The 26,866-nt window shown below is 41.7% G+C and overlaps 1 protein-coding gene across 2 annotated transcripts in view; it reads right to left on the bottom strand.

Annotated features, from left to right (window-relative positions):
• DAB2 (DAB adaptor protein 2) overlaps window positions 1–26,866 on the bottom strand; it is a 251,154-nt gene that overhangs the window by 39,759 nt on the left and 184,529 nt on the right. For both annotated transcript variants that reach the window (XM_089687820.1, XM_089687821.1), the window contains exons 10-12: window positions 15,996–16,661; window positions 4,296–4,464; window positions 1,217–1,858 (exon numbers count right to left, since the gene is read on the bottom strand). In XM_089687820.1, coding sequence (XP_089543946.1) covers window positions 1,217–1,858; window positions 4,296–4,464; window positions 15,996–16,661 — 1,477 coding nt within the window. The remainder of the gene's footprint in view (window positions 1–1,216; window positions 1,859–4,295; window positions 4,465–15,995; window positions 16,662–26,866) is intronic.

Genomic DNA, 26,866 nt, shown 5'->3' with positions numbered 1-26,866 from the left:
TAGGTAAAGTTGATCCAGGGAATATCCGATTGCCTCTCAGGGGATCAGGATGGAATTTTTTCCCCTGCAGGAGCAAATTGGATCATGCTTTGCTGGGTTTTTTGCTTCCCCTGGATCAACTGTGGGTGTAGGATTATAATTTTTTTTTTTTTATTGGTTAAACTGGATGGACTTTTGTCTTTTTTCAGCCAGACTAACTATGTAACTATGAATACTCTGCCTATGCCCTGTACTGTACTCCTAGGATAGAAGGGTTAATGACAATATATCCAGACAGACTTACTACACAGGCACAATTTGTATTTTGTGCTCATCTGACTTTTGAAGGTAAAGTAAATTTTGACAGATGGTATCTATGGATTGTTAGACAGCTGATACAATATCCTCTCTACACAGGTCCTGTTAGATTCCATAGTAAAAGGAACTGCAAGGGTCAATTTAAGACCTTATTAACACTTTACACTGAATCCTTGCACATATCTGCCAGTAACATTACTCTTCAACTACTACTACTACAACATTAATTGCTACTGCCTCTCCTGGAAATGTTCACTATGCACAGTGACTACCACAACACTGATAAGCAGAGTTTTCCAGTCCAACATGGTGATGTTCTTATGTTACATATGATAAAAAGAGAAGCACATCCAGTGATCTCATCTCAAATCTAGGCACTTTTCATGAACACAAAAATTTCCAAACTATTAATACTTTACAAAGTGTACACTCACTGTCCACTTTATCAGGTACACCTTGCTAGTGCCAAGAAATGTCTGAATGTCACAGCAACCAGTCTGCCCATTCTCCCAGTCCTCTGACATCAACAAGGCATTTTCATCTACACAACCGTTCATGGGATATTTTCTCTTTTTCAGACCTTTCTCTCTAAACCCTAGAGATGGTTGTGCGTGAAAATCACAGTAGATCAGCAGTTTTTAAAATACTCAGACCAGCCGTCTGACACCAACAACCATGCCACGTTCAAAGTCACTTTAATCCCCTTTATTCCCCATTCTGATGCTCATTTTGAATTTCAGCAAGTCGTCTTCAACGTGTCTAGATGCCTAAATGCATTGAGTTGCTGCCATGTGATTGGCTAATTAGCAATTTGTGTTACCAACCAATTGAACGGGTGTACCTACTAAAGTGTCTGGTGAGTTTATATTTTCATCAGTAAAATATATACCATTAAATTAGAAACCACTTAGCACTTTACCATTAATGTTAGAAGAGAGTTGACTAATATCATAATCATCATGGTCCGCAATTTCTTGGGGAATTCCAACTTTGCTATTGAAGTAATTTGAAAAGGCTCCAGATGTGCCACTTGAGTTGTTCTGGTGTTCTCCACGTCTTGCAGGGACAGCAGGAGGCTTAGCCAGCTGGTAGTCTTTAAACATATCCTTCACATTCTTCTTTTCCTTCTCACCCAGAGGATCCAGAGCGGTAAAAGCATCACTTTCCTTCTTAGGTGACTCCTTCACTGGAGCTGGCCTTGGTGGAAGCTGGGGAGGGCTTGAAAGAATTGGTCCTGACTGAATTAATCCAGAGGGTAATGTTGGTGGTCTAGGTGGAAAAATGTTCATTTGGAAAGGGTTACTTGATGGCTGGGTCCATCCTGGTGGTTGGACAGATACTGCTTGGTTCCATAGAGGGGGATTTTGTACAGGTGGAGGAACTACAAAGTGGGCTGGCTGGTTCCAGGACACCATTGATGATGGCGATGAAAGGACAGTTGGAGGATTAAAGCTAGGTTGGGCTCCCAATACCGGATTGGGAAGTGTGGCAGCTGGCTGAGTAAAAAGTAGAGGTTGTTGATTCCATTGCTGAGTTTGAGATGAATTTAGTGGTAGAGTACCTACAACAGAAAAACTGAGATTTAATAACATTGAATTATACCTCCTAAACAAGATTTTCATAAAAACATATTACTGATCAATAGGCACTTAGCTAAACCTCCAGCTTCTTGTAAAGCCATTTACAATACTTTCACATCTGTTAGAAATGTTAAGTCTGATTGATCTTTGCAGACTTTGGCAGTTGTCACCACTAGGGAAGAGGATTACTTGGCAGGACAACAAGGCAGGAGAACTTCAATCTATATTAATAAAGATGGAGCTGGTGGGAGAGCTGGCACTTTTTATTGGCAGAGCCCAACCTTTCCTTGCTGAGTTTTTCAGTGAAATTGGTATGACAGCTGTGAATGTGGGATGAAATAGGAATGGTCCAACAGAGGATAATTAAAATTAAAAAAAAAAAATATACACAACAAAATTGCTACCTACTTTCAAGTAGATCTGATTTCATTAGTTCAGAAAATATACATGTTATTTCCCATCGTTCATAACTTGGCATTGTTTATAACAGTAGCTCAAAAGCTACTGTTGATAGCCTAGTATTGTTACTTGCGCATGACAGGCTTAAAGAATAACCTGAAATACTCATTTTGGATTCCATTTATAGGTAGAGCTAATAAGCACCTGTAGTGGAACTGTACAATTTCCAGGGCCAGGAAAAAAGACTACCTACCAAATTAGAGTTGTTGTCTGTATTTAAACCATTACTATTGGCATCTAGCATAACAATCTAGCACAACTGATTGACAGTTCTTCAACAACTAGCCCCTCCCAATTTTACTTGGTTGTCCCCAACAAGGTCAGTTTAGCATGCAAACAACAATAGAAGAACACAGTCTGCTGAACATAATACTACACAAACATTAGATGTTGCCATGGTTTAATTGCACATAACATGTAAACATTCACAGTGCAGGGAGGAAAAAGTATGTGAACCTTTGGACTTAATAACTGGTTGACCCTCCTTTGGCAGCAATAACCTCAACCAAACATTTCCTGTAGTTGCAGATCAGACCTGCACAACGATCTGGAGTAATTTTGGACCACTCCTCTTCACAAAACTGTTTCAGTGTAGCAATATTCTTGGGATGTCTGGTGTGAATCGCTCTCTTAAGGTCATGCCACAGCATTTCAATCGGGTTGAGGTCAGGACTCTGACTGGGCCACTCCAGAAGGCATCTTCTGTGCTGTTGCAGCCATTGTTTTGTTGAATTACTTGTATGCTTTGGGTCATTGTCCTGTTGCATCACCCATCCTCTGCGGAGCTTCAGCTGGCGGACAGATGGTCATACGTTTTCCTGCAAAATGTCTTTGATAAACTCTGGAATTCATTTTCCCATCAATGACAACAATCCGTCCAGGCCCTGAGGCAGCAAAGCAGCCCCAAACCATGATGCTCCCTCCGCCATGTTTTACAGTGGGGATGAGGTTTTGATGTTGGTGTGCTGTGCCTTTTTTTCTCCACACATAGTGTTGTGTGTTCTTCCCAAACAACTCTATCTTGGTTTCATCTGTCCACAGTATATTTTGCCAGTAGTGCTGTGGAACATCCAGGTGCTCTTTTGCAAACTTCAAACGTGCTGCAATATTCTTTTTGGACAGCAATGGCTTCCTCCGTGGTGTCCTCCCATGTACTCCATTCTTGTTTAATGTTTTCCTTATTGTAGATGTGTCAACAAAAATGTTAGCATGTGCCAGAGATTTCTGTAGGTCTTTAGCTGACACTCTGGGATTCTTCTTTACCTCATGCAGCATTCTGCGCTGTGCTCTTGCAGTCATTATTACAGGACGACCACGCCTAGGGATAGTAGCAACAGTGCTAAACTTTCTCCATTTGTAGACAGTCTGTCTTACCGTGGACACATGAACATCAAGGCTTTTGGAGATACTTTTGTAACCCTGTCCAGCTTCATGCAAGTCAACAATTCTTGATCGTAGGTCTTCTGAGAGCTCTTTTCTGCGAGGCATGGTTCACATCAGACAGTGCTTCTTGAAACCAGTAAACCCAAAACAGGTGTGTGTTTTTTAAGGGCAGGATCAGCAACACATCCAATATCATCACACTGATTGGAGTCAAGGTTGGCTCACTCCTGGCTCCAATTAGCTCTGGGAGAAGTTATTAAGCTAGGGCCTCACATACTTTTTCCTCCCTGCACTGTGAATGTTTACATGTTATGTGCAAATAAACCATGGCAACATCTAATTTTTGTGTAGTATTATGTTCAGCAGACTGTGTTCTTCTATTGTTGTGACTTAGATGATGTTCAGAGCACATTTTATGCCCAATTCATGCAAAACTCCACGTAATCCCAAGGGGTTCACATACTTTTTCTTGCAACTGTAGATCCTTCATGTGCATTGCCATGGTTATAGGGTAGGTGAAACTACACTAGCTAGCTTGTGGTTTTGTAATGAAACCAAAGTTTAACTTTCACTCACCAGCACCTCCTATAGGTGGTATAGTGGAAAGGTTGTTAGCATTGAAAAGATCCAATGGGTTTGGTTGTAGTGAGGTTGCTGTAGCTGGTACAGATACTGATAAGACCGACTCCGGATTTGTAGAGTTCGATGAGAAAAGGTCTGACCCAAATATGTCATCAGTAGCTGGCTGCATAAAAAGAAGGACAAACAGGTATTGACATTTTTTAGGAAAACAGTGTACAGATACACCATTGTTACTACTTTAGTGTTTCTTTATTCAACGCCATGGCAAAGATTGGATTAGAGGGCAATGTCTATATATTTGCATCTAGAAGAAGAATGTATCAATGGAAAAAAAAAAAAAGCACAAAACAGCCTTTGTCATGCTTAAAACAATGTTCACTTGTTCTCCTTTTTTCCCCCAAGTAATGCTGTAACAAGTAATAGTTGAACCCTGGCTAGTTATACATGTTATATACTCCAATACACTGCAATGATTCATGTTTCCTTCCATTGGGTATCTTTGAGCACCCACCTTAGTGTGTTTCAGCACCTCTTGTCGCATTCTTATTAACATAAAATAATAAATACAAAAACAAATAAATTAATAATCCTCCATGGAAACCGGGAACCTCTCATAATGGTCATACCAAATGCGCAACCCCAGGAACTAGAAATGCACCGCTATATAGGTGGTTGAAATGTATCGGGCAAAAATAGTGTTGTCAGCATTTTGCTGATAGGGAAAAAAGTGCGTTTTTGATGGGTTTTCAATGCATTTCAGGCCTGGTTCACACCAATGCAGTTTACATTTTGTTTGTTTGAAGTGATGTTTTTGAATGTGTGTTTTTGACGCTTTTTTTATGTGTTTTGCTTTCTTTGAATTTTTTTTTTGTGGCCAACTTGTTGCTGGGCAGAATAAAAACGTAAAATGCATCAAAAATCCAACACGTGCATTATTGCTGCATTTTCAATGTATTTCAGACCTAGTTCATACCAGTGTAGTTTGCATTTTTTCCATTTTTCAGTGCTTTTTGCAGTGCGTTTTTGCTGCATTTTTTGAATGTTTTATTTTTTTGTACTTGTTGCTGGGCAGATTAAAAACACATGTGCTTTTTTGATGCATGTTCAATGTATTCATGCCTGGTACACATCAATACAGTTTGCGTGTTGTCCATTTTGCAGTTCATTTTGAATCTTTGCATGCGCTTTTTTACATTTTTTTTATGCATTTTGGTGGTGTTGGTGTTTTTTTTTTGCCAACTTGTGCATCAAAAACACAGCAAACGTGTGAAAACCTGTCAAAACAGCACTAGATGCATTTGGTACACACCAGTGCAGTCAGGGGCGTAGATAAGGACGGGGGGTTAGGGGGGTCTGAACCCCCCCCAGAGGAGAGTTGCCAACCATCCCTGCAGCCCTCGAAATTTCCACTCACCCGCGAGTGGAAATAAGGTGGGGGCAAGCAGTGAGGGACTAGGGGTGTGTGGGAGGGGCGGCAGTGGGGGCAGTGACAGGTAGTGATCTCCTGTATGGCTTTCAATGAAGCAGCTGGAAGACGCGGGACGGGAGGAAGAGAAGGAAAAACAGCTTCCAGCTGCTTCATTGAAAGCCATACAGGAGATTGCTGCTTGTCACTGCCCCCACAGCTGCAGAGAACATACCTGATGGTTCCGTTTTCTTTCTGGCCCCCCCGTCCCCCCCCCCACTACTGCTGTGTTCTTCTCAGTGCTCAGCCCCTCCCTTCATCCTCCGCACCAATAGGAGAAGAGGAGAGAGGCTGGATCTGCTCTGCCTCCCCCTGTGGAAATTGAACACAGCAGCCAACAGCTCCGCTTCTGACTGAGTGATGTAAGTCCCACCTCCCTTCCTTCCACCCACTCCTCTCTTCCTTCCTTCTTCCCCTCCCTTCCTTCCTTCCTCCCTTCCTTCCACCCCTCCTTTCCTCCTTCCCTTCCTTCCTTCCACCCCTCCCTTCCTTCCTTCTACCCCTTCCTTCCTTCCACCCCTCCCTTCCTTCCTTCCTTCCTCTCTGCCTTCCTTCCACACCTCCCTTCCTCTCACCCCTTCCTTCCTCTCACCCCTTCCTTCCACCCTCCTCTCCCTTCCTTCCACCCAACCCTCCCTTCCTTCCTTCCACCCCTCCCTTCCACCCACACCTCCCTTCCTTCTGCCCACCCTTTCCTTCCTTCCACCCCTCCCTTCCTTCCTTCCTTCCTTCCTTCTGCCCACCACTCCCTTTCTTCCTTCCTCCCTTCCACCCATCCCTCCCTTTCTTCCTTCCTTTCCCCCACCCCTCCCTTCCTTCCACCCACCCCTTTCTTTTTTCCTTCCACCCTCCCCTCCCTTCCTTCTTTCCACCCCTTCTTCCTTCCATCCCTCCCTCCCTTCCTTTCTTTTCTTTTTTTTTTGGCCGACTTGTTGCTCAGCATATTAAAACGCAAAACATTTAAAAAACACAGCAAACATGTGAAAACTCATCAAAAATACACTACGTGCACATTCTGTAGTGTCTCTATTGAACCAAAAATGCAACATTTTGCATTTTAAAAAGTCCCTGACCCTTTCCAAAAACACAGCATTTTAAAAAGCATAGATGTGACCGTGTCCCATAGGAAACGACTTTAAATGGACTGTAGTGTGTTTCTGCAAAAAGCCCTAAAAAACACATTGGTGTGAACGAGACCTCAAGGGAGGTGCGTTTTTGGTGCTTTTCTTTTTTTTTTAACTCACCAAATATGCACCAAAAATGCATCAAGTAGGATTTTTAACACTGCAAGGGAAGTAGAATGGATGAATGTGAAGACATACATTGCATATAAAGGGATGCATTTTTCTTGAGCTTTTTTGTGCCTTTTTTTTTAATGCAAAAGTGCTGCAAAAACTGCTCAGTGTGAAAGCAGCCTATTGGTCGAATGAAGCCCTTTGCTTGCTTTTATCTAGCCCTTAAGCACTACTTCATTCACTGACACCAACAAAGGGGCACAATTCTTCCCAAGGACATCAATGATGGGGCACAGTTCCTCCCAATGACACAATGGGGCCCAACAACACCAGAGATGGGGCACATTCTGTCCAATAACACCAGTGATGGGGTACAATTCCTCGCACTGACACCAGTGATAGTGCACAATCCTCCCAATGACACCAACAATGGTGCCCAACTACACTAATGTTGGAGCACAGTTCCAACCAATGTTGGGGCACAATTCCTACCAATAATGGGGAACAATTCCTACCAATGACACCAACGATAGGGCATTGTTTACTCCAACTTATGCTGGGACATTTTCTACTCCCGATAGCCACAGTCTGGCCCCCCTAAAGTCTGAAGGACAGTAAACTGGCCCTTTGTTTAGAAAGTTTGGAGACCCCTGCTCTAGGACACCAAGGTACAGAGGTGTGAGTTGTACATTAGCTAAACAGATATTTCTAACAAGGTTATTTTTCCTGGTGGTTTAACCCTCAGATAAAAAGCAGCTGTGTCCTCTTATGTCTATTACCTAAAAAAAAGCCGCAATTACATTAGGATGAGGACATCTGGCATACCTAGTTCAGCTGTTTGTGCAATACATTCCTATGTTGGTTCTGGAATAGTTTTTGAAAGATTTGATTATCTCAGCAAACATATTGATTCATTCAATGAACGGCACTGGTTTGCAAACACTGTTGTACTTACCATTAATACACATAGGTGGCAGCATGAAGTAAAGAAAGTCACAAGTCAGAATTTTTTTAAACATTTGTAAAAAATGAAACAAACTAGGATAGACCCAAAACTGGCAACATGGCAACTCTGACAACTGCTAGATTGGTTGTTATGTCAGTTTATCACTTGGACTGCCCAGATCTCACAATTTCTGCTGTAATTAACAGTTTACTGCATTGTGTACATATCCTGCAGAACTTTACTGGGCTAAAAGTAATTTTACTATAGAGGCAGTGTTTCACCAATGAACCTAAAGAGTATCTAAGTCTAGAACTCTTCCTTTGTCTTCCTTCAGTCTGCTAATTAAGGGGAAGGGTTAATTTATCACACGTGATACAGGTCCTATATAACTTTCTGTAGAGCTCACTCTGAGCTTGCCTGTATTTTGCTTGGTGGACTATTGACTAAGTGGACATTTGATAAGTGAAGTTAAAAACCGGAGTTGGAAACAGGAGATTATAACAGGAGTCTACTAACCTGTAAGTGACAACTGATATTTTCTATTACTATTGTAACTGGGATATGAGTGCTAGCAGGGTGGAAGATTTTGTGCAGTGTATAGTGTGCCACATGTATGCAACAATGAAGCAACAGCTCCAGGATGGATATTGCTGCAACAGATGTGAGCGGGTTGCCCTTCTGGAAACTCGCGTTCGAGATCTGGAGGAGCAAGTTGCAACACTGGGCAGAACTGACAACCTTGAAAGGGGTATTCTGCTGTCTGAGCAGGTAGCTAATGGGATTGATGTGGAGGGCAGAGGGGCTAATCAGGATTATCAGGTAGGAAGAAGGGTTACTATAACGAGAGGGAGTGGTAGGGGCTCACAGAAAAGGAAGGCTGGCCCTGGGTTTGTGCACCCAAACAGATTTGCCAAGTTGGGTGATGATGTGGGGGTGGCAAGATCAGGGATGGCAGCCCTGGATTTCACTGTTATCCTTAATAGCCAGGAGGGCAGATCATCTGGGAGGGGTGGTGAGGGTAGTGCAGGAAGGCCTAGACAGCTGGCGGTAGTAGGGGATTCTATAATCAGAAGGACTGATAGAATAAATTGTCGCCAGGATCACCTCAACCGAATGGTTTGCTGTCTCGCTGGTGCCAGGGTTCGGCATGTGGTGGACCGGGTTGATAAATTGGGAAGGGCTGGGCATGACCCAGCTGTCTTGGTTCATGTTGGAACCAATGACAGAATACATGGAAGGTGCAGGCTCCTTAAGAATCAATTTAAAGAACTAGGCTGCAAGTTGAAGGGAAGGACCTCCAAGGTGATATTCTCTGAAATATTACCTGTGCCATGCGCAACTCAGGAAAGACGGGGAGATTAAAGAACTCAATGCATGTCTGAAGACCTGGTTTAAGAGGGAAGGATTTGGGTTTCTAGAGCACTGGGCTGACTTTTCATTGGAGTGCAACCTATATGATAGAGATGGTTCGCACCTAAATGGAAGGGGGTCTGCTGTGCTAGGGGAGAGGTTTATAGGAAGGCTGGAGGAGTATTTAAACAAGGAACGAGGGGGGTGGGGGAATTAGGTTATAACGGGGTACACAGATCAGACAGCAGTCAGTACTTATTGGTGGGTGGATAGGGAAAGATGAGGGGAAGGCTATTGCAGATAAGAAGGTTCCCATGTTACAAACAACCAGTGAAATTGGTACCATTTGTATGAAAATATAAAATATGCAAAATACGTGTGAACAGGGGCGGACTGACCATTTGGAAACTCGGGCACTGCCCGAGGGCCTGGGGTCAGTAGGGGGCCCCATGAGATGCCTCTGGTACCTTTTTCATAGGCTTTTTTGAGTTTGGGCAAGAACACAGGGGCCCCATGATCCCCTATTGCCCAGGGGCCCCATGAGTTGTCCGCCCCTGCGTGTGAACAAGGTGTCAATGAATTAAAGTGTTTGTTCACCAATGCCAGAAGTCTGTCAAGCAAAATAGGTGAGTTGGAAGGTTTGGTGCATAAAGAGAACTATGATTTAATTGCTATTGCTGAATCTTGGCTTCATTCTTCACATGACTGGGCCATTAATATTCCTGGCTATGTTCTCTTTCGGAGAGACGGGGTAAATAGGAAAAGGTGGCGGTGTCTGTCTCTATGTGAGAAGTGATCTCAGAGTGAGTGTGAAAGAGGACCTAGTTGATGGAGAGTGTGATTAAGGCTGAAGTATTATGGGTGGAACTGCACATGGGGGTGTGTACTACAAAGGTTATCATTGGAGTTTGTTATAGGCCTCCCAGTGTTAATGAGGAGGTGGAGACTCAGCTCCTTGCACAGATGGAAAGGGCTGCAATGGCTGGGACAGTGATAATAATGGGGGATTTTAACTACCTGGAAATTGTCTGGAGTAATGGTACTGCAGGTACAGTTAAAGGGCAACAATTTTTAAACCTACTACAGGACAATTTCATGGTACAGTTCATAGAGGCCCCAACTAGGAATGATGCTCTGCTGGACCTGGTAATCTCAAACCATGCAGAGCTTATTACGAATGTCCATATAAAAGAACATCTGGGTAGCAGTGACCATAACATGACTTCATTTATTGTTAGCTGTAAACAGCAAGCACATACGGGAAAAATAAAAATGCTCAATTTTAAGAGCTAATTTTCCACGGCTGAGAGCTGCTCTCCAAGACTTAGACTGGGAGGGAATATTGGCATCAATGAACACAACACAGAAATGGGAGTTCTTCAAATAGACTGTATGTGAACACACTGCAAAATATATTCCCATGGGCAACAAGTTTAAAAGGCTAAAAATCAAACCTATGTGGCTTATGGCCAAAGTTAAAAAAGCTATAGATAATAAGAAAAGAGCTTTTATTCAATATGAAAATTAAGGAACGCGATCATCGTTTAAACATTACAAAGAATATAACAGAATATGCAAAAAGGAAATAAAGGCTGCAAAAATTGAAAATTAACGACAGACTGCAAAAGATAGCAGGACCAACCCCCAAAAATTCTTCAAATATATTAATAGTAAAAAGGTCCAGTCCGAGCATGTAGGCCCTTTACAAAATAATCTAGAGAGGGTGACTGGGGACAAAGAGAAGGCAAATTTATTAAATATCTTCTTCAGCTCTGTGTACACAAAGGAGCATGGGGGAGCTCTTGTCCATAATTGGCATGGTACTGACACAGCTCCAGATGATCCACATTGGCTCACAATTGATATGATCCAAAAATATTTAGACAGAATAAATGTGAATAAAGCACCTGGACTGGATGGCATATACCCACGGGTCCTTAAAGAATTGGGCTCTGTCATTTCAAAGCCATTGTTTCTAATTTTTATGGACTCTTTAATGACTGGCATAGTACCCCTGGATTGGCGTAAGGCCAATGTGGTGCCAATATTTAAAAAAGGGTCAACATCTTTACCAAGTAATTATAGACCTGTTAGTTTAACTTCTATAGCTGGGAAGATACTGGAGAATTTAATAAAAGACAACATAGATGAGTTCTTGCTGGAAAAAAATATTTTAAGAAACAGACAGCATGGATTCATGAAAGACAGAAGTTGTCAAACAAATCTGATTTCTTTTTATGAGGGGGTGAGCAAAACCTTGGACAGGGGGTGACGATGGACGTGGTATACTTGGATTTTGCAAAAGCATTTGACACAGTTCCCCACACACGGCTAATGTGTAAGGTAAAGTCTACGGGCTTGGAAAAATCCTTATGTAAATGGATAGAAAACTGGCTAAAAGATTGTATTCAGAGAGTAGTGGTTAATGATTCATACTCTGAATGGTCTAGGGGTGTCAGTGGTGTACTCCAGGGTTCAGTGTTGGGACCCTTACTTTTTAATATATTTAAAAAACGATATAGGGTCTGGAATTATAAATCCCATTTCAGTCTTTGCAGATGACACCAAGCTGTGCAGTGGAATAACATCCTTACAGGATTTCTCCAATTTACAAGCTGACCTCAATGTACTGTTTAATTGGGCGACTATGTGGCAAATGAGGTTTAATGTTGATAAATGTAAGGTTCTGCACTTGGGGAAAAGAATATGCATGCATCATACATACTAGAGGGGGTACAACTGGAGGAATCAATGGTGGAGAAGGATCTGGGGGTTCTGGTAGATCACAAGCTTAATAATTGCATGCAATGCCAAGCTGTGGTTTCTAAAGCGAGCAAAATCCTCTCTTGTATTAAAAGAGGTATAGACTCCAGAGAGAGAGATATAATTTCCCCCGGTACAAATTATTAGATGTTATTTGTGTCCTTGCTAGTGAGTACCATCACATATATTCGTCAAAGGTACCATTATTCCTGGGACTAAAGTGAGGTAGCAAAAGAAAAAAAAAAGTGGTTCCAGGAAATGAATAGAAAGGATGTTGCCCAAATGATGACAATAGTTCTCCTGTTGTGTTTTCTGCAGGTCAAGAATTGAGAGGTATTCTTTTGAATGTGACACAGATGGCAAAACAAGAAAAAAAAACTGATGGGTTAATCCCTAGGCACCTGAAATGTAAAAAATGAAAACCTTTAGACTTTATAGCAACTGTGGGGCAGCACAGTGGCTAAGGGGTTAGCACTTCTGCCAGGGTTGTTGGCTCAAATGCCAACCACGGCACCACCTGCCTGGAGTGTGCATGTTCTCCCTGTGCCTGTGTGGGCTTCCTCCAGGTACTCCGGCTTCCTCACGCACTCCAAAGACATGCTGGTAGGTTAATTGGATCCTGTCAAAATTGGTCCTAGTATGTGTATGTATGAATGTAAGGGTTAGTGACCGACGTGAATGTACTATACATATATATATATATATGTGTGTGTGTGTGTAAAGCACTGCATAAATTGACAGTGCTATATACGTATCTGATATGAATAAATACAATAAAAATAATAACTGTGAAGTTTGGTTATAGGCATACATGTGGGTTACTGTTTAAATGACAGGGCTGCCTGATATTCCCAGCCTAACCCAGTATAAAGTAGAAGACTGATTCTAACCTTGCCTTCTACTAGCTGAACAGCTGGATATCCCATAGGGAAACTCACTGTTATTTTGCATTCTATAATCCACATGTTACACATGATTTTGATGAATAGTATATAGCATATATCTTTACTGCATTCTGGTTAAACCAATTATAATAGAAAAAAAATGATATTCCAACTAGTTTTGAGCAGATTTGCAGAGGCAGCAATTTGATAGAACAAATGGGTAGTCTTCCCAGCTTATGGTGAAAAGTCAAAAGGATATTTTCTGTTTTAATAAATAAGGCTAATAGAGTATTTAATTACATTAACTTACCAAACAAAGCAAATTAAAAAAAACCAAAACATTACTCACCAGCCACTTTCTTAGGTACACCTGTTCAATTGCTTGGTAACACAGACTGCATATCAGCCAATAACATGGCAGCAACTCAATGCATTTAGGCATCTAGACGTGGTGAGGATGACTTGCTGAAGTTCAAAACGGGCATCAGAATGGGGGAAAAAAAGGGGATTTAAAGTGGGACTGCACTGCATCTGATCACCACAAACTAAAAATGCTATTTCATTCATTTTAAATATTCAAAGCAAACTCACCCATCAAACCATGTCTCCATACTTTATTTTGCCGAGAAATCAGTTTGAAAAACACCCCCTGGCATTTCTGGCCGTGGCCACCTTGAAAAAGGCCAGATGATTTATCAATTACTTCATGGAATCCATCTGCCCTTAGCTCAGGCATAGACTGAGCTGAGAACCCTCCCTTCCCTCCTGAAGACTCCTGGGATGTATGACATCATTTGCCTAGGCACTGAAACCAGGAAGTAACTGAAGACATTTTTGGCTGATTAGCAATTTGTATTACCAAGCAATTGAACAGGTGTACCTAATAAAGTGGCTGGTGAGTGTATAAACTCACACACACACACAGTATCCATTGCTATACATTGCTATTGGGAATTAAAGAGGTTTTTGCCCAAACAACAAAATAAATTAATAAGCTCCTGTATCAACTGCAGTTTGATAAGAAAGAAACTGATTGAAGGGAAAAAAGGTTTTGGTGACATTTGCAAGCATATACTTTGAGGTGATGTCCCTTGACACTTCCTTCTAGGCGTTTCCCTAATTGTATGACTATTCTGATATGTACAGATAGAGATGGTGGGATTCAGAGGGTCACTCTTTAGGTGAATGTTTAGCTGCTCTGTTTTACTTCTCACTTAAAGTGTTACTAAACCCACAATAGTAAAACCAGTCTGTATATACCGTAAAGCATGCTTCTTATACTCACTGTGAAACCTAAGGGGTTAATCCTCCGTATTGTGTAAAAGGCTGATTGATCCTGTCTTCTCTGATCCTCCCCTTCTTCTACTGTCCCCAATCCATCTGCTTATAGTACAGAGCTCTAGGAGTCACTCTGCACATGCTCAGTATGTCATAGGACAGTTAGAGCAGAATGAAAACTCCTCCTACAAGCTTTAACCAGCTGGACACTGATAGAGGTCACAAGACTGCTATATACTGCTGATGAGAAAAGGTATTTAGCAATTTATATTTACTAAAATAATTGCATTTCTATGTTCTGTGTACTGTGGGAGACTGGATATAGTGAATGCAGGATCCGGGGAGACCAGATATAGTGAATGCAGGGTCCGGGGAGACCAGATATAGTAAATGCAGGGTCCAGGGAGACCAGATATAGAGAATGCAGGGTCCGGGGAGAACAGATATAGTGAATGCAGGGTTCGGGGGTACCAGATATAGTGAATGCAGGGTCCGGGGAGACCATATATAGTGAATGCAGGGTCCGGGGAGACCAGATATAGTGAATGCAGGGTCCGGGGATACCAGATATAGTGAATGCAGGGTCCGGGGAGACCAGATATAGTGAATGCAGGGTTCGGGGGTACCAGATATAGTGAATGCAGGGTTCGGGGAGACCAGATATAGTGAATGCAGGGTCCGGGGAGACCAGATATAGTGAATGCAGGGTCCGGGGAGACCAGATATAGTGAATGCAGGGTTCGGGGAGACCAGATATAGTGAATGCAGGGTCCGGGGAGACCAGATATAGTGAATGCAGGGTCCTGGGTTTAGTAACACTTTAAAGCAGAACTAATCCTACAATGCAAAATTTTGAGCAGGAGAGTTTTTATAGCAGAATAGACATGCTATATGTCCATTGCAATAAGACACACTTACCTACCTGCTCATAGTCTCCTATAAAATGCACACTGAGCTATGCATGTGAACATGCATGGGATCACAACATCCTGCACCGGCCAATCAAAAAGCCAAAAACCCAGCACCTGGAAGAGGATAGCGGCCGGTGAGGGATGTTACAGTTGCATTGCTAGAAGGTTGAGTTGGGTATCTTGCAGAGTTTTGTTCCATTGACACTCTCCTCTCCAGCAATCCCCTACCTCTCCTTCCTCCATCATAGCCTATAGTACAATACCCAATGTTAGCTGGTTTTCGAGCCTAGAGGGAGCAATGACATTACCCCCTCTGTGATGTGACCCATGTTTGAGGCTAGCAATTGGTTACATGGGAGAAGGTCAAATGTTTCTGGGGAGGATTGCTGAAGAGGTATCAGTGGGTTGAGGGGAAGGGGGTTGCAATATGAATAAGCAAAGTAACAGTATTTCTTTAAAGACATGTTAAATAAACTAAAATAACTAAAATAATTAAAACTACTATTATATGCAAAGTCAAACCTTCACATCAAACTGAAATCTGGGGTCTTATTATTCTTATTGCTGCCTAAGCTAGAAGAGCATCTTCAGCCACCTTTGAGTGTCACAACTTCAAAAAAGCTTCCCAGCATGGATATGCTTGTGAAAACTGAGCCCTTTCTCCAAAAAAATAATTGTATAAAAACTGTCAGTGTTCAGGGACAACACAGAGAAGAGAGCACATCATCCTTAATGATGATAGCTACATTACCTTGAACCACTGACAATATGTATGCACCAAATACATATTTTTCAGCTGTCTTCATTGACTGTGGAAATCTGCTATTCACCACAGAAAAAGTGTATTCAAAAATAAAATCACCTTTACACATCTCCTTCCTCTTCCGGGCTTGGTGCTCTGAGGTGGAGGGCTAATAGTTATAGGGTCAGAAGAAAGTGGGCTGACATTGTCGCTCTTGTGATTGAAATTCCCCTCTGAGTTCTTTCTTAGGCCATTTTGCACATTCCCTGCTTTGGATGAGCAGTCACTAAATGGATTTGGTTTAGGTCTGCTTAGAGAACCATTTTCTTTGTGTCCTAGCACGCCATTTTGAGTCCTTGCAACAGGAGCAGACTGGTTACCATTAAAAGGCCACTGGTCTGACTTTGGCTCCTGTTTACCGGAATGGCTGGTTATTTGGTCAAACTGCTGCCCAAACTCAATGTCGTCAGTTAGATTCCCATTGCTGTCGGGCCCGTTCCTTAGGCTTTTTGCGTTTTCAGTTTCACGATTGACAGATTTAGAAGAATCATGTGGAGAAGAAGTTGATTGATCTGCAGTTGCAAAAGGATCATCGCTAAAAGGATCTGGATTAGGTGCAGGAAAAAAGTTGAGATTGGTGGAAAATGGGTTTTCAGATGAGAAAGGTGACCGTGCTTTGGGATGAGGAACAGAAGAACAAGAGTGGGTGAAAGGATTTCCTTTAATGCAGTTTTGATTGGTGTCGATTTCAGTGTGTAAATCCACTAACAGGATATCGTTACTTTCCTAGCGATGCGGGAAGAAATGAGATGAAACGTTAGCGAGGCAAACGTGCAACTCATCAAAGAAAGCAGAACAAAGCAAAAATACACATAGATCAACATAAATTACACTTGTTATAACAAAGACAAAAGCAATTAAAGCAGACCTTTGGAAATCTACTCTTTCTGGCAAGGAGATCTCCTCTACAATTGGTCCAGGTCATTACAGTCAGGGCTCTGCTGTGACTATACCTCCTGTTTCCTTTTTCTGGAATGCATTTTCCATATACTCCTTGGAAAAAGAGTGGCCATTACAAATTGTGTAGACTCCAACTGGATTCTCCTAGAAATTTATGGAAGAACAACTCCAGGTTGTTCAGCACACAACAGAGCACTAGCTGTCACAGTAGAGCTGAAGGTGGGAGGTTTACACTCTTGTGAAATCCAGCACCCCCTCATTTCCAACCTGTAAAATGCACAATTGAAAATGTCAAAGTTGCCTTGTGCAGGAAAAAGTCAGATTTTACCTTCCTCAGGAGTGTTGAAGAGATAGTGGGACTCACATTTACCTTTCATGAACCCACTGAAGGAACTGAGGTCTACTAAAAAAGGGATCGTCAACTGTGCCTTTTGAAATGCATTTTTATAATAAAAAGTTTAGGATAAGCTATAAAATATATACTGCATTTGCCATGATTCGCTTTTTTTGAGGTTCTTCTTTCCATTGAATTTTAGCTGAACATCGGGACTCTGGTGTCCACTGTGCCTACCATATACTTCTGCGATATAATAGGCTCTTCAACCTCAAGCCTCCTTGCCAAATCCTTATGCTCCTTGCTACAAAAGGAAATAAACCCATCATTAAGATTTTGTCTACTAATGTAAACTGCTGTGTACCTCTTGAATTAAACCTTTTCTTTTTTTTTAGTTTTTTTAAATACTGGACAGGATGAAGAAGGAATAGAACCTCTGTTAAGACGTGTCCGTCTTAGGAAATTCACCATCTCTGTCCTATTGTCCATTGTCACTTGGATTGAAAATAAGGGAAAATCCAAAATTTGTATTTGTCACCATAACAAATACAGTCAGGTCCATAAATATTGGGACATCAACACAATTCTAACATTTTGGGCTCTATACACCACCACAATAGATTTGAAATGAAATGAACAAGATCTGCTTTAACTGCAGACTCTCAGCTTTAATTTGAGGGTATTTACATCCAAATCAGGTGAACGGTGTAGGAATTACAACAGTTTGCATATGTGCCTCCTGCTTGTTAAGGGACCAAAAGTAATGGGACAATTGGCTTCTCATCTGTTCCATGGCCAGGTGTGTGTTATTCCCTCATTATCCCAATTATGATGAGAAGATAAAAGGTCCAGAGTTCATTTCAAGTGTGCTATTTGCATTTGGAATCTGTTGCTGTCAACTCTCAAGATGAGATCCAAAGAGCTGTCACTATCAGTGAAGCAAGCCATCATTAGGCTGAAAAAACAAAACAAACCCATCAGAGAGATAGCATAAACATTAGGCGTGGCCAAAACAACTGTTTGGAACATTCTTAAAAAGAAGGAACGCACCGGTGAGCTCAGCAACACCAAAAGACCCGGAAGACCGCGGAAAACAACTGTGGTGGATGAGCGAAGAATTTTTTCCCTGGTGAAGAAAACACCCTTCACAACAGTTGGCCAGATCAAGAACACTCTCCAGGAGGTAGGTGTAAGTATGTCAAAGTCAACAATCAAGAGAAGACTTCACCAGAGTGAATACAGAGGGTTCACCACAAGATGGAAACCATTGGTGAGCCTCAAAAACATGAAGGCCAGATTAGAGTTTGCCAAACGACATCTAAAAAAGCCTTCACAGTTCTGGAACAACATCCTATGGACAGATGAGACCAAGATCAACTTGTACCAGAGTGATGGGAAGAGAAGAGTATGGAGAAGGAAAGGAACTGCTCATGATCCTAAGCATACCACCTCATCAGTAAAGCATGGTGGTGGTAGTGTCATGGCGTGGGCATGTATGGCTGCCAATGGAACTGCTTCTCCTGTATTTATTGATGATGTGACTGCTGACAAAAGCAGCCAGATGAATTGTGAAGTGTTTTGGGCAATATTATCTTCTCATATTCAGCCAAATGCTTCACAACTCATTGGACGCTTCACAGTGCAGATGGACAATGACCCAAAGCAGACTGCAAAAGCAACCAAAGAGTTTTTTAAGGGAAAGAAGTGGAATGTTATGCAATGGCCAAGTCAATCACCTGACCTGAATCCGATTGAGCATGCATTTCACTTTCTGAAGACAAAACTGAAGGGAAAATGCCCCAAGAACAAGCAGGAACTGAAGACAGTTGCAGTAGAGGCCTGGCAGAGCATCACCAGGGATGAAACCCAGCGTCAGGTGATGTCTATGCGTTCCACACTTCAGGGTGTAATTGACTGCAAAGGATTTGTAACCAAGTATTAAAAAGTGAAAGTATGATTTACGATTATTATTCTGTCCCATTACTTTTGGTCCCTTAACAAGTGGGAGGCACATATGCAAACTGTTGTAATTCCTACACCGTTCACCTGATTTGGATCTAAATACCCTCAAATTAAAGCTGACAGTCTGCAGTTAAAGCACATCTTGTTTGTTCATTTCAAATCCATTGTGGTGGTTTATAGAGCCAAAAATGTTAGAATTGTGTCGATGTCCCAATATTTATGGACCTGACTGTATAAAAAGAACACTTGTTTTGATGATTTGGATAGATTTCCTCTTGCTTCCTTGTGTGTCTAGAGATCAGGAAGTAATCTGTGGACACAGCCATCTCTATCTATTGCCTACTCTTTCTAAAATGGCATATATATACTTTAAATTACTGATCAAGTACAGACTTAATCCTGCCTTGCCTACCGTCATTCCATTTACTTCACTTATTGGTTGATGGAGAATTAAATCTTGTCAGACTTTCTGTATTATGAGACAGACTGTTAGGAAGAAATCAGACACTTACATCTGTGCAATAAGGTACCTCTGAAAATAGCCTTCTGTGGCAAGAAATGTATTACTGAATTTTTTCATATGTTGTATCACACCAGTTAAGGGATGAAACCTTTAGTCGTTAATTAACAAAGTCATAAATCAGGTTTAGATCTTCTCTGGTGCTTGTGAGGAAATAACAGCACTTCTTACTAGTGATATTTTGTGGGCTGGATAAATATTTTAAAACATAAAACCTATCAGTTAGCTAAAAAACTAATGGATCCCTTTATAATGTAGCGAAGGTGACTTTCTCCAAGAGTTCTCTTGGGCCTTGTTCACACAGGCTCCGATTTTGTATAAGAGCAGCGTGAACAGCAAACCTTTATGAGACCTTTGCAAAGCTTTCAGCAGCTTTCCCAAAGCCTTTAAAGCACCCTTCAGCTCCCTTTTGGAAATGTATTACAAAAATCCTAATATCAGTGCTGATTGTCACTTTATCCAAGCTTCTAGTGGGCTTCAGCAGGTTTCATCAAGCTTCACCTAGTGTTGAAACTTACTAGCTGCTTGTTTAAAGTGGCAAGCAGCACTCTTATTAGAAACTAAGTTCAATATTTACTAACCAGGGCTGGATCTAGCCTATCTGATCTGGGGGTGCAGTATAAAAAGTCAGGGGCAAACCGTCAACAGTATGACAGAGATGCAGGGAGACAGTATTCTCTGTTCACTCAGCACGCTTCTGTACCACGAGTCACAATCTGGAAATAAGATAGACAGAGGTGGTGCACTAGTATGTATTAGGTTGTTATTAGGACGATTAACCAGAACCTCTACCTCTTTATATCAAGTGTCCCTGTCAGAGTCCCCCCTTACATTAAGGCTCCAGTCCTTATCATAGTCCCTATTTATATCAGGTGTCCCCATCATAGTGCCTCCCTTACAACAATAAAGTACCCCATTACATCAACTGCACCCATCAGAGTTCCCCTTACATCAACGGTGCTCCTTTCATCAACTGTGCCCAGCAGGGCCCCCCTTATATCAATTGTCCCCATCAGAGTGCCTCATGGATCAGTGAATGCACTCTTAGAGACCTGGGGGGCACAATTAAAATCTGTGGGGGGCACAGTCCACCCTAGCTTCCCCTAGATCCTAGCCTGTTACAAAATGAATCTGCATTGTATTTTAAAACTTCAACAAAGTTTGCTTAAAGCTTTACAAATGCTTTTTAACTGCTTGTTGTTCACACTGCTCTTATACAAGCTGAAGCGTGTGTGAAATAGACCTTTTACTCTCATTTAAAACACATGGACTTGGAAAATTCACCTACAGAAAATGTTTGCTGAATGTGAGTGTCTCTGCTTTTATATACTGTATATGCTTCTCTATCTTATCCCACAGTGATGTCACATATACATTTATAGAATGAATCAGATTTTTTTCCCTGTGACATAAGCAGACACTATAGGGTATAGCTATAAATGTTTTTACACAAGATTCACACCTTTTCTAACTGTATTGAAATGTAAAAAAGTATGAATCCTGGGTGAAGGGTTTATGAAAACATTTATAAATAGATGCTTAAATGTACAGATATATACTGGTATTATATTTACATACAGTGAAGGAAATAAGTATTTGATCCCCTGCTGATTTTGCATGTTTGCCCACTCACAAAGAAATGATCAGTCTTAAAATCGAATGGTAGGTGTACTGTAACACAGAGACAGAATAGCAACAAAAAATTCTAAAGAAATGCATGTCTAACAAATTATGCACTGATTTGCATGTTCATGAGGGAAATAAGTATTTGATCCCCTATCATTCAGCAGGATTTCTGGCTACCAGGTGTCTTTCATACAGGTAACAAGCTGAGATTAGAAGCAGTCTCTTAACCTCCCTGGCGGTATGATTATTTCAGATTTTTGGTGCTGAAAGCGGTACCATTTTTTTGCATGGAAATATGTATTTTTTTTATTGTAGGCTGTAATTTTTAGGAAAAACTCACTGAAATCTGTCCGAACAAGAGTCTAGTAAACATCCCGGGTATGATAAAATTTGAAACACAAAATCATAAATTATAATTTAATAAATAATCATAAAAATAATATAAAAATAATAAAAAATTTAATTCAATAATATAATCAAACCAAAAACACTGAAATGTGAAATAGAGCGCCAAGTTCGCACATTGCTGAGCTCAGTCGCAAAATCGTTTTCAGTTTCTGATGACGAATTTCCCCCACGAATCATTATCACTCAATTCTGTAAGTAGTTCTGATTTACTATCGCTGTTCTCTAGCTGATCTAAACCGCTTTTGACCTAAAGGGACACTTTTTGGACGCTATGGACATTTCTGTTTCCAGGCAGAAAGAACAGACAAAATGCAGGCAGGGCACAGGACAAAGCACTAGGGACAATATGTATGTGTATTAGGTTGAAACAGCAATGTTTTACTGTGTAAAATGAAAAAAAAAAAAAATGACATTTTTTAAAATTTTTAAATTTCCCGCCGCCGGCGGCGGCGGCGCCCGTACGTCCCGACGTCACAGGGACAGGACACAGAAGCCGGATGCTGGCATCGGCCGGAGGAGATGGCCGGGGACGCTGCAGGGGACACATCGTGGGAGCGCAGGGTAAGGTAAGTGAAGAACACATGCCGGAGCAGCGCCGCATGGTATTCCCGAGTGTAGCTCGGGGTTACCGCTTTTGGTACTGAAATGTTACCCCGAGCTACACTCGGGAATACCGCCAAGGAGGTTAAAGGGAGTGCTGCTAATCTCATTTTGTTACCTGTATAAAAGACATCTGTTCACAGGAGCAATCAAACAATCAGATTCCAAACTCTTTATCATGGCAAAGACCAAAGAGCTGTCCAAGGATGTCAGGGACAAGACTGTAGACCTACACAAGGCTGGACTGGGCTACCAAACTATCGCCAAGCAGCTTGGTGAGAAGGTGACAACAGTTGGTGCAATCATCACAAATGAAAGAAACACAAAACAACTGTCAGTCTCCCTAGGTCTGGTGCACCATGCAAGATCTCACCTCATGGAGTGTCAATGATCATGAGAACAGTAAGGAATCATCCCTGAACTACACGTTATGATCTTGTCAATGATCTCCAGGCAGCTGGGACCACAGTCACCAAGAAAACAATTGGTAAAACACTACGCCGACAAGGACTGATATCCTGCAGTGCCCGCAAGGTCCCTCTGCTCAAGAAAGCACATGTCCAGGCCCATCTGAAGTTTGCCACTGAACATCTGAATGATGCAGAGGAGGACTGGTTGAAAGTGTTGTGGTCAGATGAGACCAAAACCGAACTCTTTGGCATCAACTCAACTTGCCGTGTTTGGAGGAGGAGGAATGCTGCCTATGACCCCAAGAACCCCATCCCAACTGTCAAACATGGTGGTGGAAACATTCTGCTTTGGGGGTGTTTTTCTGCTAAGGGGACAGGACAACTGCACCGCATCAAAGGAACGATGGACGGGTGAATGTACCATCAAATCTTAGGTGAGAACCTTCTTCCCTCAGCCAGGGCATTGAAAATGGGTCGTGGATGGGTGTTCCAGCATGACAATGACTCAAAACACATGGCCAAGGCAACAAAGGAGTGGCTCAAGAAGAAGGACATTAAGGTCCTGGAGTGGCCTAGCCAGTCTCCAGACCTTAATCTGATTGAAAATCTGTGAAGGGAGCTGAAAGCTCGAGTTGCCAAACGTCAGCCACCAAACATTAATGACTTCAAGAGGATCTGCCAAGAAAAGTGGGCCAAAATCCCTCCTGAGATGTGTGCAAACCTGGTCACCAACTACAGGAAATGTCTGACCTCTGTGATTGCCAACAAGGGATTTGCCACCAAGTACTAAGTTATGTTTTGTGAAGGGGGTCAAATACTTATTTTCCTCATGAACATGCAAATCAGTGCATAATTTGTTAGACATGCATTTCTTTTGAATTGTTTGTTGCTGTTCTTTCTCTCAGTGTTACAATACACCTACTATTCGATTTTTAGACTGATCATTTCTTTGTGAGTGGGCAAACATTCAAAATCAGCAGGGGATCAAATACTTATTTCCTTCACTGTATATATTTGGATGGTGTAGACAGTATTTTGAAAACAATAGCAATGGGAAGGATAGAAAGGGTTGTGAAACTGCATATCCCCCCTTTTAATGCAGATGAAGGGAGACAGACATGATTAAAGTCTACCCTGGGTGACAATCGTGGGTGCCTCTATAGATATAGTGGAAAAGCAAGTGTAGCCACTCCGGGACAGGAAAAGTGTTATTCATGGGATTACCAGGTGAAAATAAAGGGAAAAAAACCTGAAAATATAGCTACCACATCCAAAGGACTGGTAAAATACAATATATTACATTTATGTTTTAAGATTTAGATATGCTTTAATCCCATTTTTAAGCACATTGGGAAATTGCTCTTGAATACTGGCTCCTGAACTCTTAATATATTACGGTGATGGCAGTCTTCTATGTTGGGGAAATGATAGCATTCCCATGCAACTGTTTAATATATGATAAACTAAATATTTAAAAAAATGCATATATAGTATATACACAACAGAAAATAAATGTAATGGTACCTTAGGAGCTGATGGTTACCTTGCTGGGGCTGATTTATGAATAGTAGGGTAGCTGATCAAACTCTGTTTTAATGTGAAACTCGGGAGATTCTTATGGGTAGCTGTTCTGTTTCTGCTCAGATATTGTGTGATACCTACACAGCATAATGATATACAGTCAATGTGTAGGGCCCTGCCTTAGGCTTGATAAATGTAGTGTTTGGCTTTACTGTACTAACCTGAGCAGCAATGTATTTTCTAGGTCCATTTAGGTCTCTCTAAGCCTGGTGGTTGATTTCTCTTGCCTGCCTCTGGAAGGAGGATCAGCCACTGTGTTATGTTTATCTGACCTTGGCCAATCCCTGGGAGGCTGGACATTATGAGTAGGACCTTTTTCCTGGAGCTTCAGGGGTGCCAGTGCTTTGAGAGTTAGATTCCAGAGGTTGCATCAAGGATTGTGACTGCTTTTACAGAATCTTAGGCTAGCTGGCTGTCCCCTCTACCTCCTACTTATGGCTGCTACTGAAGGACTTTCCCTAATAATAGAAGACAGTTTATTATTATTAATATTATTATTATTATACAGGATTTATATAGCGCCAACAGTTTGCTCAGAGCTTTACAATATAATGGGAGACAATACAGCAACAGTACAGTTCAATACAAGAGGGTTAGGAGGGCCCTGCTCCTTAGAGCTTACACTCTAAGAGACATGCATGTGTTTTGGAGTATCCTACCCCATCATCCCTCTACCTGCTTGTGTTCAGCTGTTGCAGTACAACCTCAAAAAGACACCTCTAGATTGAGTTTGTGTTTGTCAGTGTGCTCTGCAACTGGTATCAGGGCTTGGACCAAGGTGGGTCAGGGGGCAGGTGTGGCACACCATCCGAGCTGGTTGCACATACCTGGAAGTGGCAGCCAGCTGAGGACCAAGATGTCAGCGCAGAACCTGCTGTGTGGCATATGAACAGTGGATCACAGTGGGACACAGCTGGAGTCGCTGTGCGGGTGAGTATGAAGAGAACTACAGTATTGGAAGTTGACAGGGGAGTTGAGTACCACTTTAAGATGCACTGTGTTCTGTGGTAACTAAGCAGACCATGTCTTTGATAACTTTCCCAAGTGTAAGACTGGCCACATACAGTATGTTACAATTTAACTATCAAATCTCTATACACTCTCCTTTTCATTTACCAACAACTACAGAGTGGGAAGACCTCTCTAAATAATACATTCTTTATCAGGGGTGCACTCAAACTACATAACTATCAGTAAATGCACAATCAAATGTATTGGTTGCACAAACTAACTGGTGCGGTCTGCTTAATGCAGCACAAGGACATGTGTGTATGTCTATTTATTTATTAGGTATTTATATAGTGCATCAACGTATGAAGTGTTTTACATACTATACATTTATATCAGTCCCTGCTCTCAAGAAGCTTACACTCTAAGGTCCCCATCTCACATATATACACACATATACGAAGGTCAATTAGGACAGAAGCCAGTTAACCTACCAGCATGTCTTTGGAGTGTGGAAGGAAACCAGAGTACCCAGAGGAAACCCAAGCAAGCACAGGAAGACCATGCAAACTCCATCCAGGTAGTGACCTGGCCGAGGACCCTAGTGCTGCAAGCACATCATGTGTACACGGCTCTTCTGTTTTATGAACTGTTTCTGCTGCGAGAACAACCAGTCAGTTTCTACTTTCCATTTTTCCAGGTTGTTAAAGAAGATAAAAATTAGGAGTTAGACCGGTTTGAAATAGGCAACAAAACTAAGCCTTCTTGCAGGCACTTTGATGGTTAATGATGCTGGGTAATGGGTAAAGGCCCTGAAATCTGTTAGCAGGTCTAGATATTCATAGAACAGTAAGGAAATAAATAATTGGGTAGTAGAGAGGTACAGGGTATTTCATTAGTATGTACATACGTGATTATTTCATTGTAATTATGTACTTTACGTAGCATACCACTTCATACTTTAAATGATATCATAAATAGTCTGGGGTTGGAAATCGTACTCCATTAATCCCCGGCAGTCATTTAACATTGAACTCCAGGCAAACAGCTCAATACACAGAAGAAATACACACAAATGAGCTGTTTTATCTGCCAAAGAATTTGTATTTCTGTCAATCTATTCCTGAGATACACAGTTTTGCCAGACACTAAAGACGGCCATAGATGTTGCGCTTTTACACAGGTTGTGGGTAAGAAAATCGCTCAATTCCCCCATCAGCACAGCCAGTGTTAATGGGGGAATCCCTCCTGTGGAGCTAATGGGTTCTCTGGTGGGGGGGAGGGGAGCATTGGGAGAACACAGTAATTATTGGTGGCAGCTATAGCTGCTGGCAATATTTGCATGAAAAATCCAGCAGGCATCAATTTGGGAACAAGCAGCCTGCCTGTAGATGGTTCAAATGTCGGCTGGCTTCTGCTCAACCGGCTGAGATGCAATCCATCTATGACTGGCTTGAGTCAGGTTCAAGTACTTACACTAGCTGCAATTTAAAAATATATAGGTTTAATGATTTATTTTTGAAAACAGAGCTGTGGAAATTTGTTTCTTGGATTTGGATTTGAAGACATTGGATTTCTGACTCTCTTACTGGTGCCAGAGAGTGAGAAATTGTGAAACCACTTACAGGTTCCAGGAGCACAA

This window comes from Staurois parvus, unplaced genomic scaffold (assembly GCF_062004578.1).
Source record: "Staurois parvus isolate SC_StPar_1 unplaced genomic scaffold, SC_StPar_1.0 ptg000438l, whole genome shotgun sequence".
NCBI classification, from domain to species: domain Eukaryota; kingdom Metazoa; phylum Chordata; class Amphibia; order Anura; family Ranidae; genus Staurois; species Staurois parvus.
Note: the sequence above shows the minus strand (reverse complement) of the source record. Positions and strands in the feature narration are given on the sequence as shown.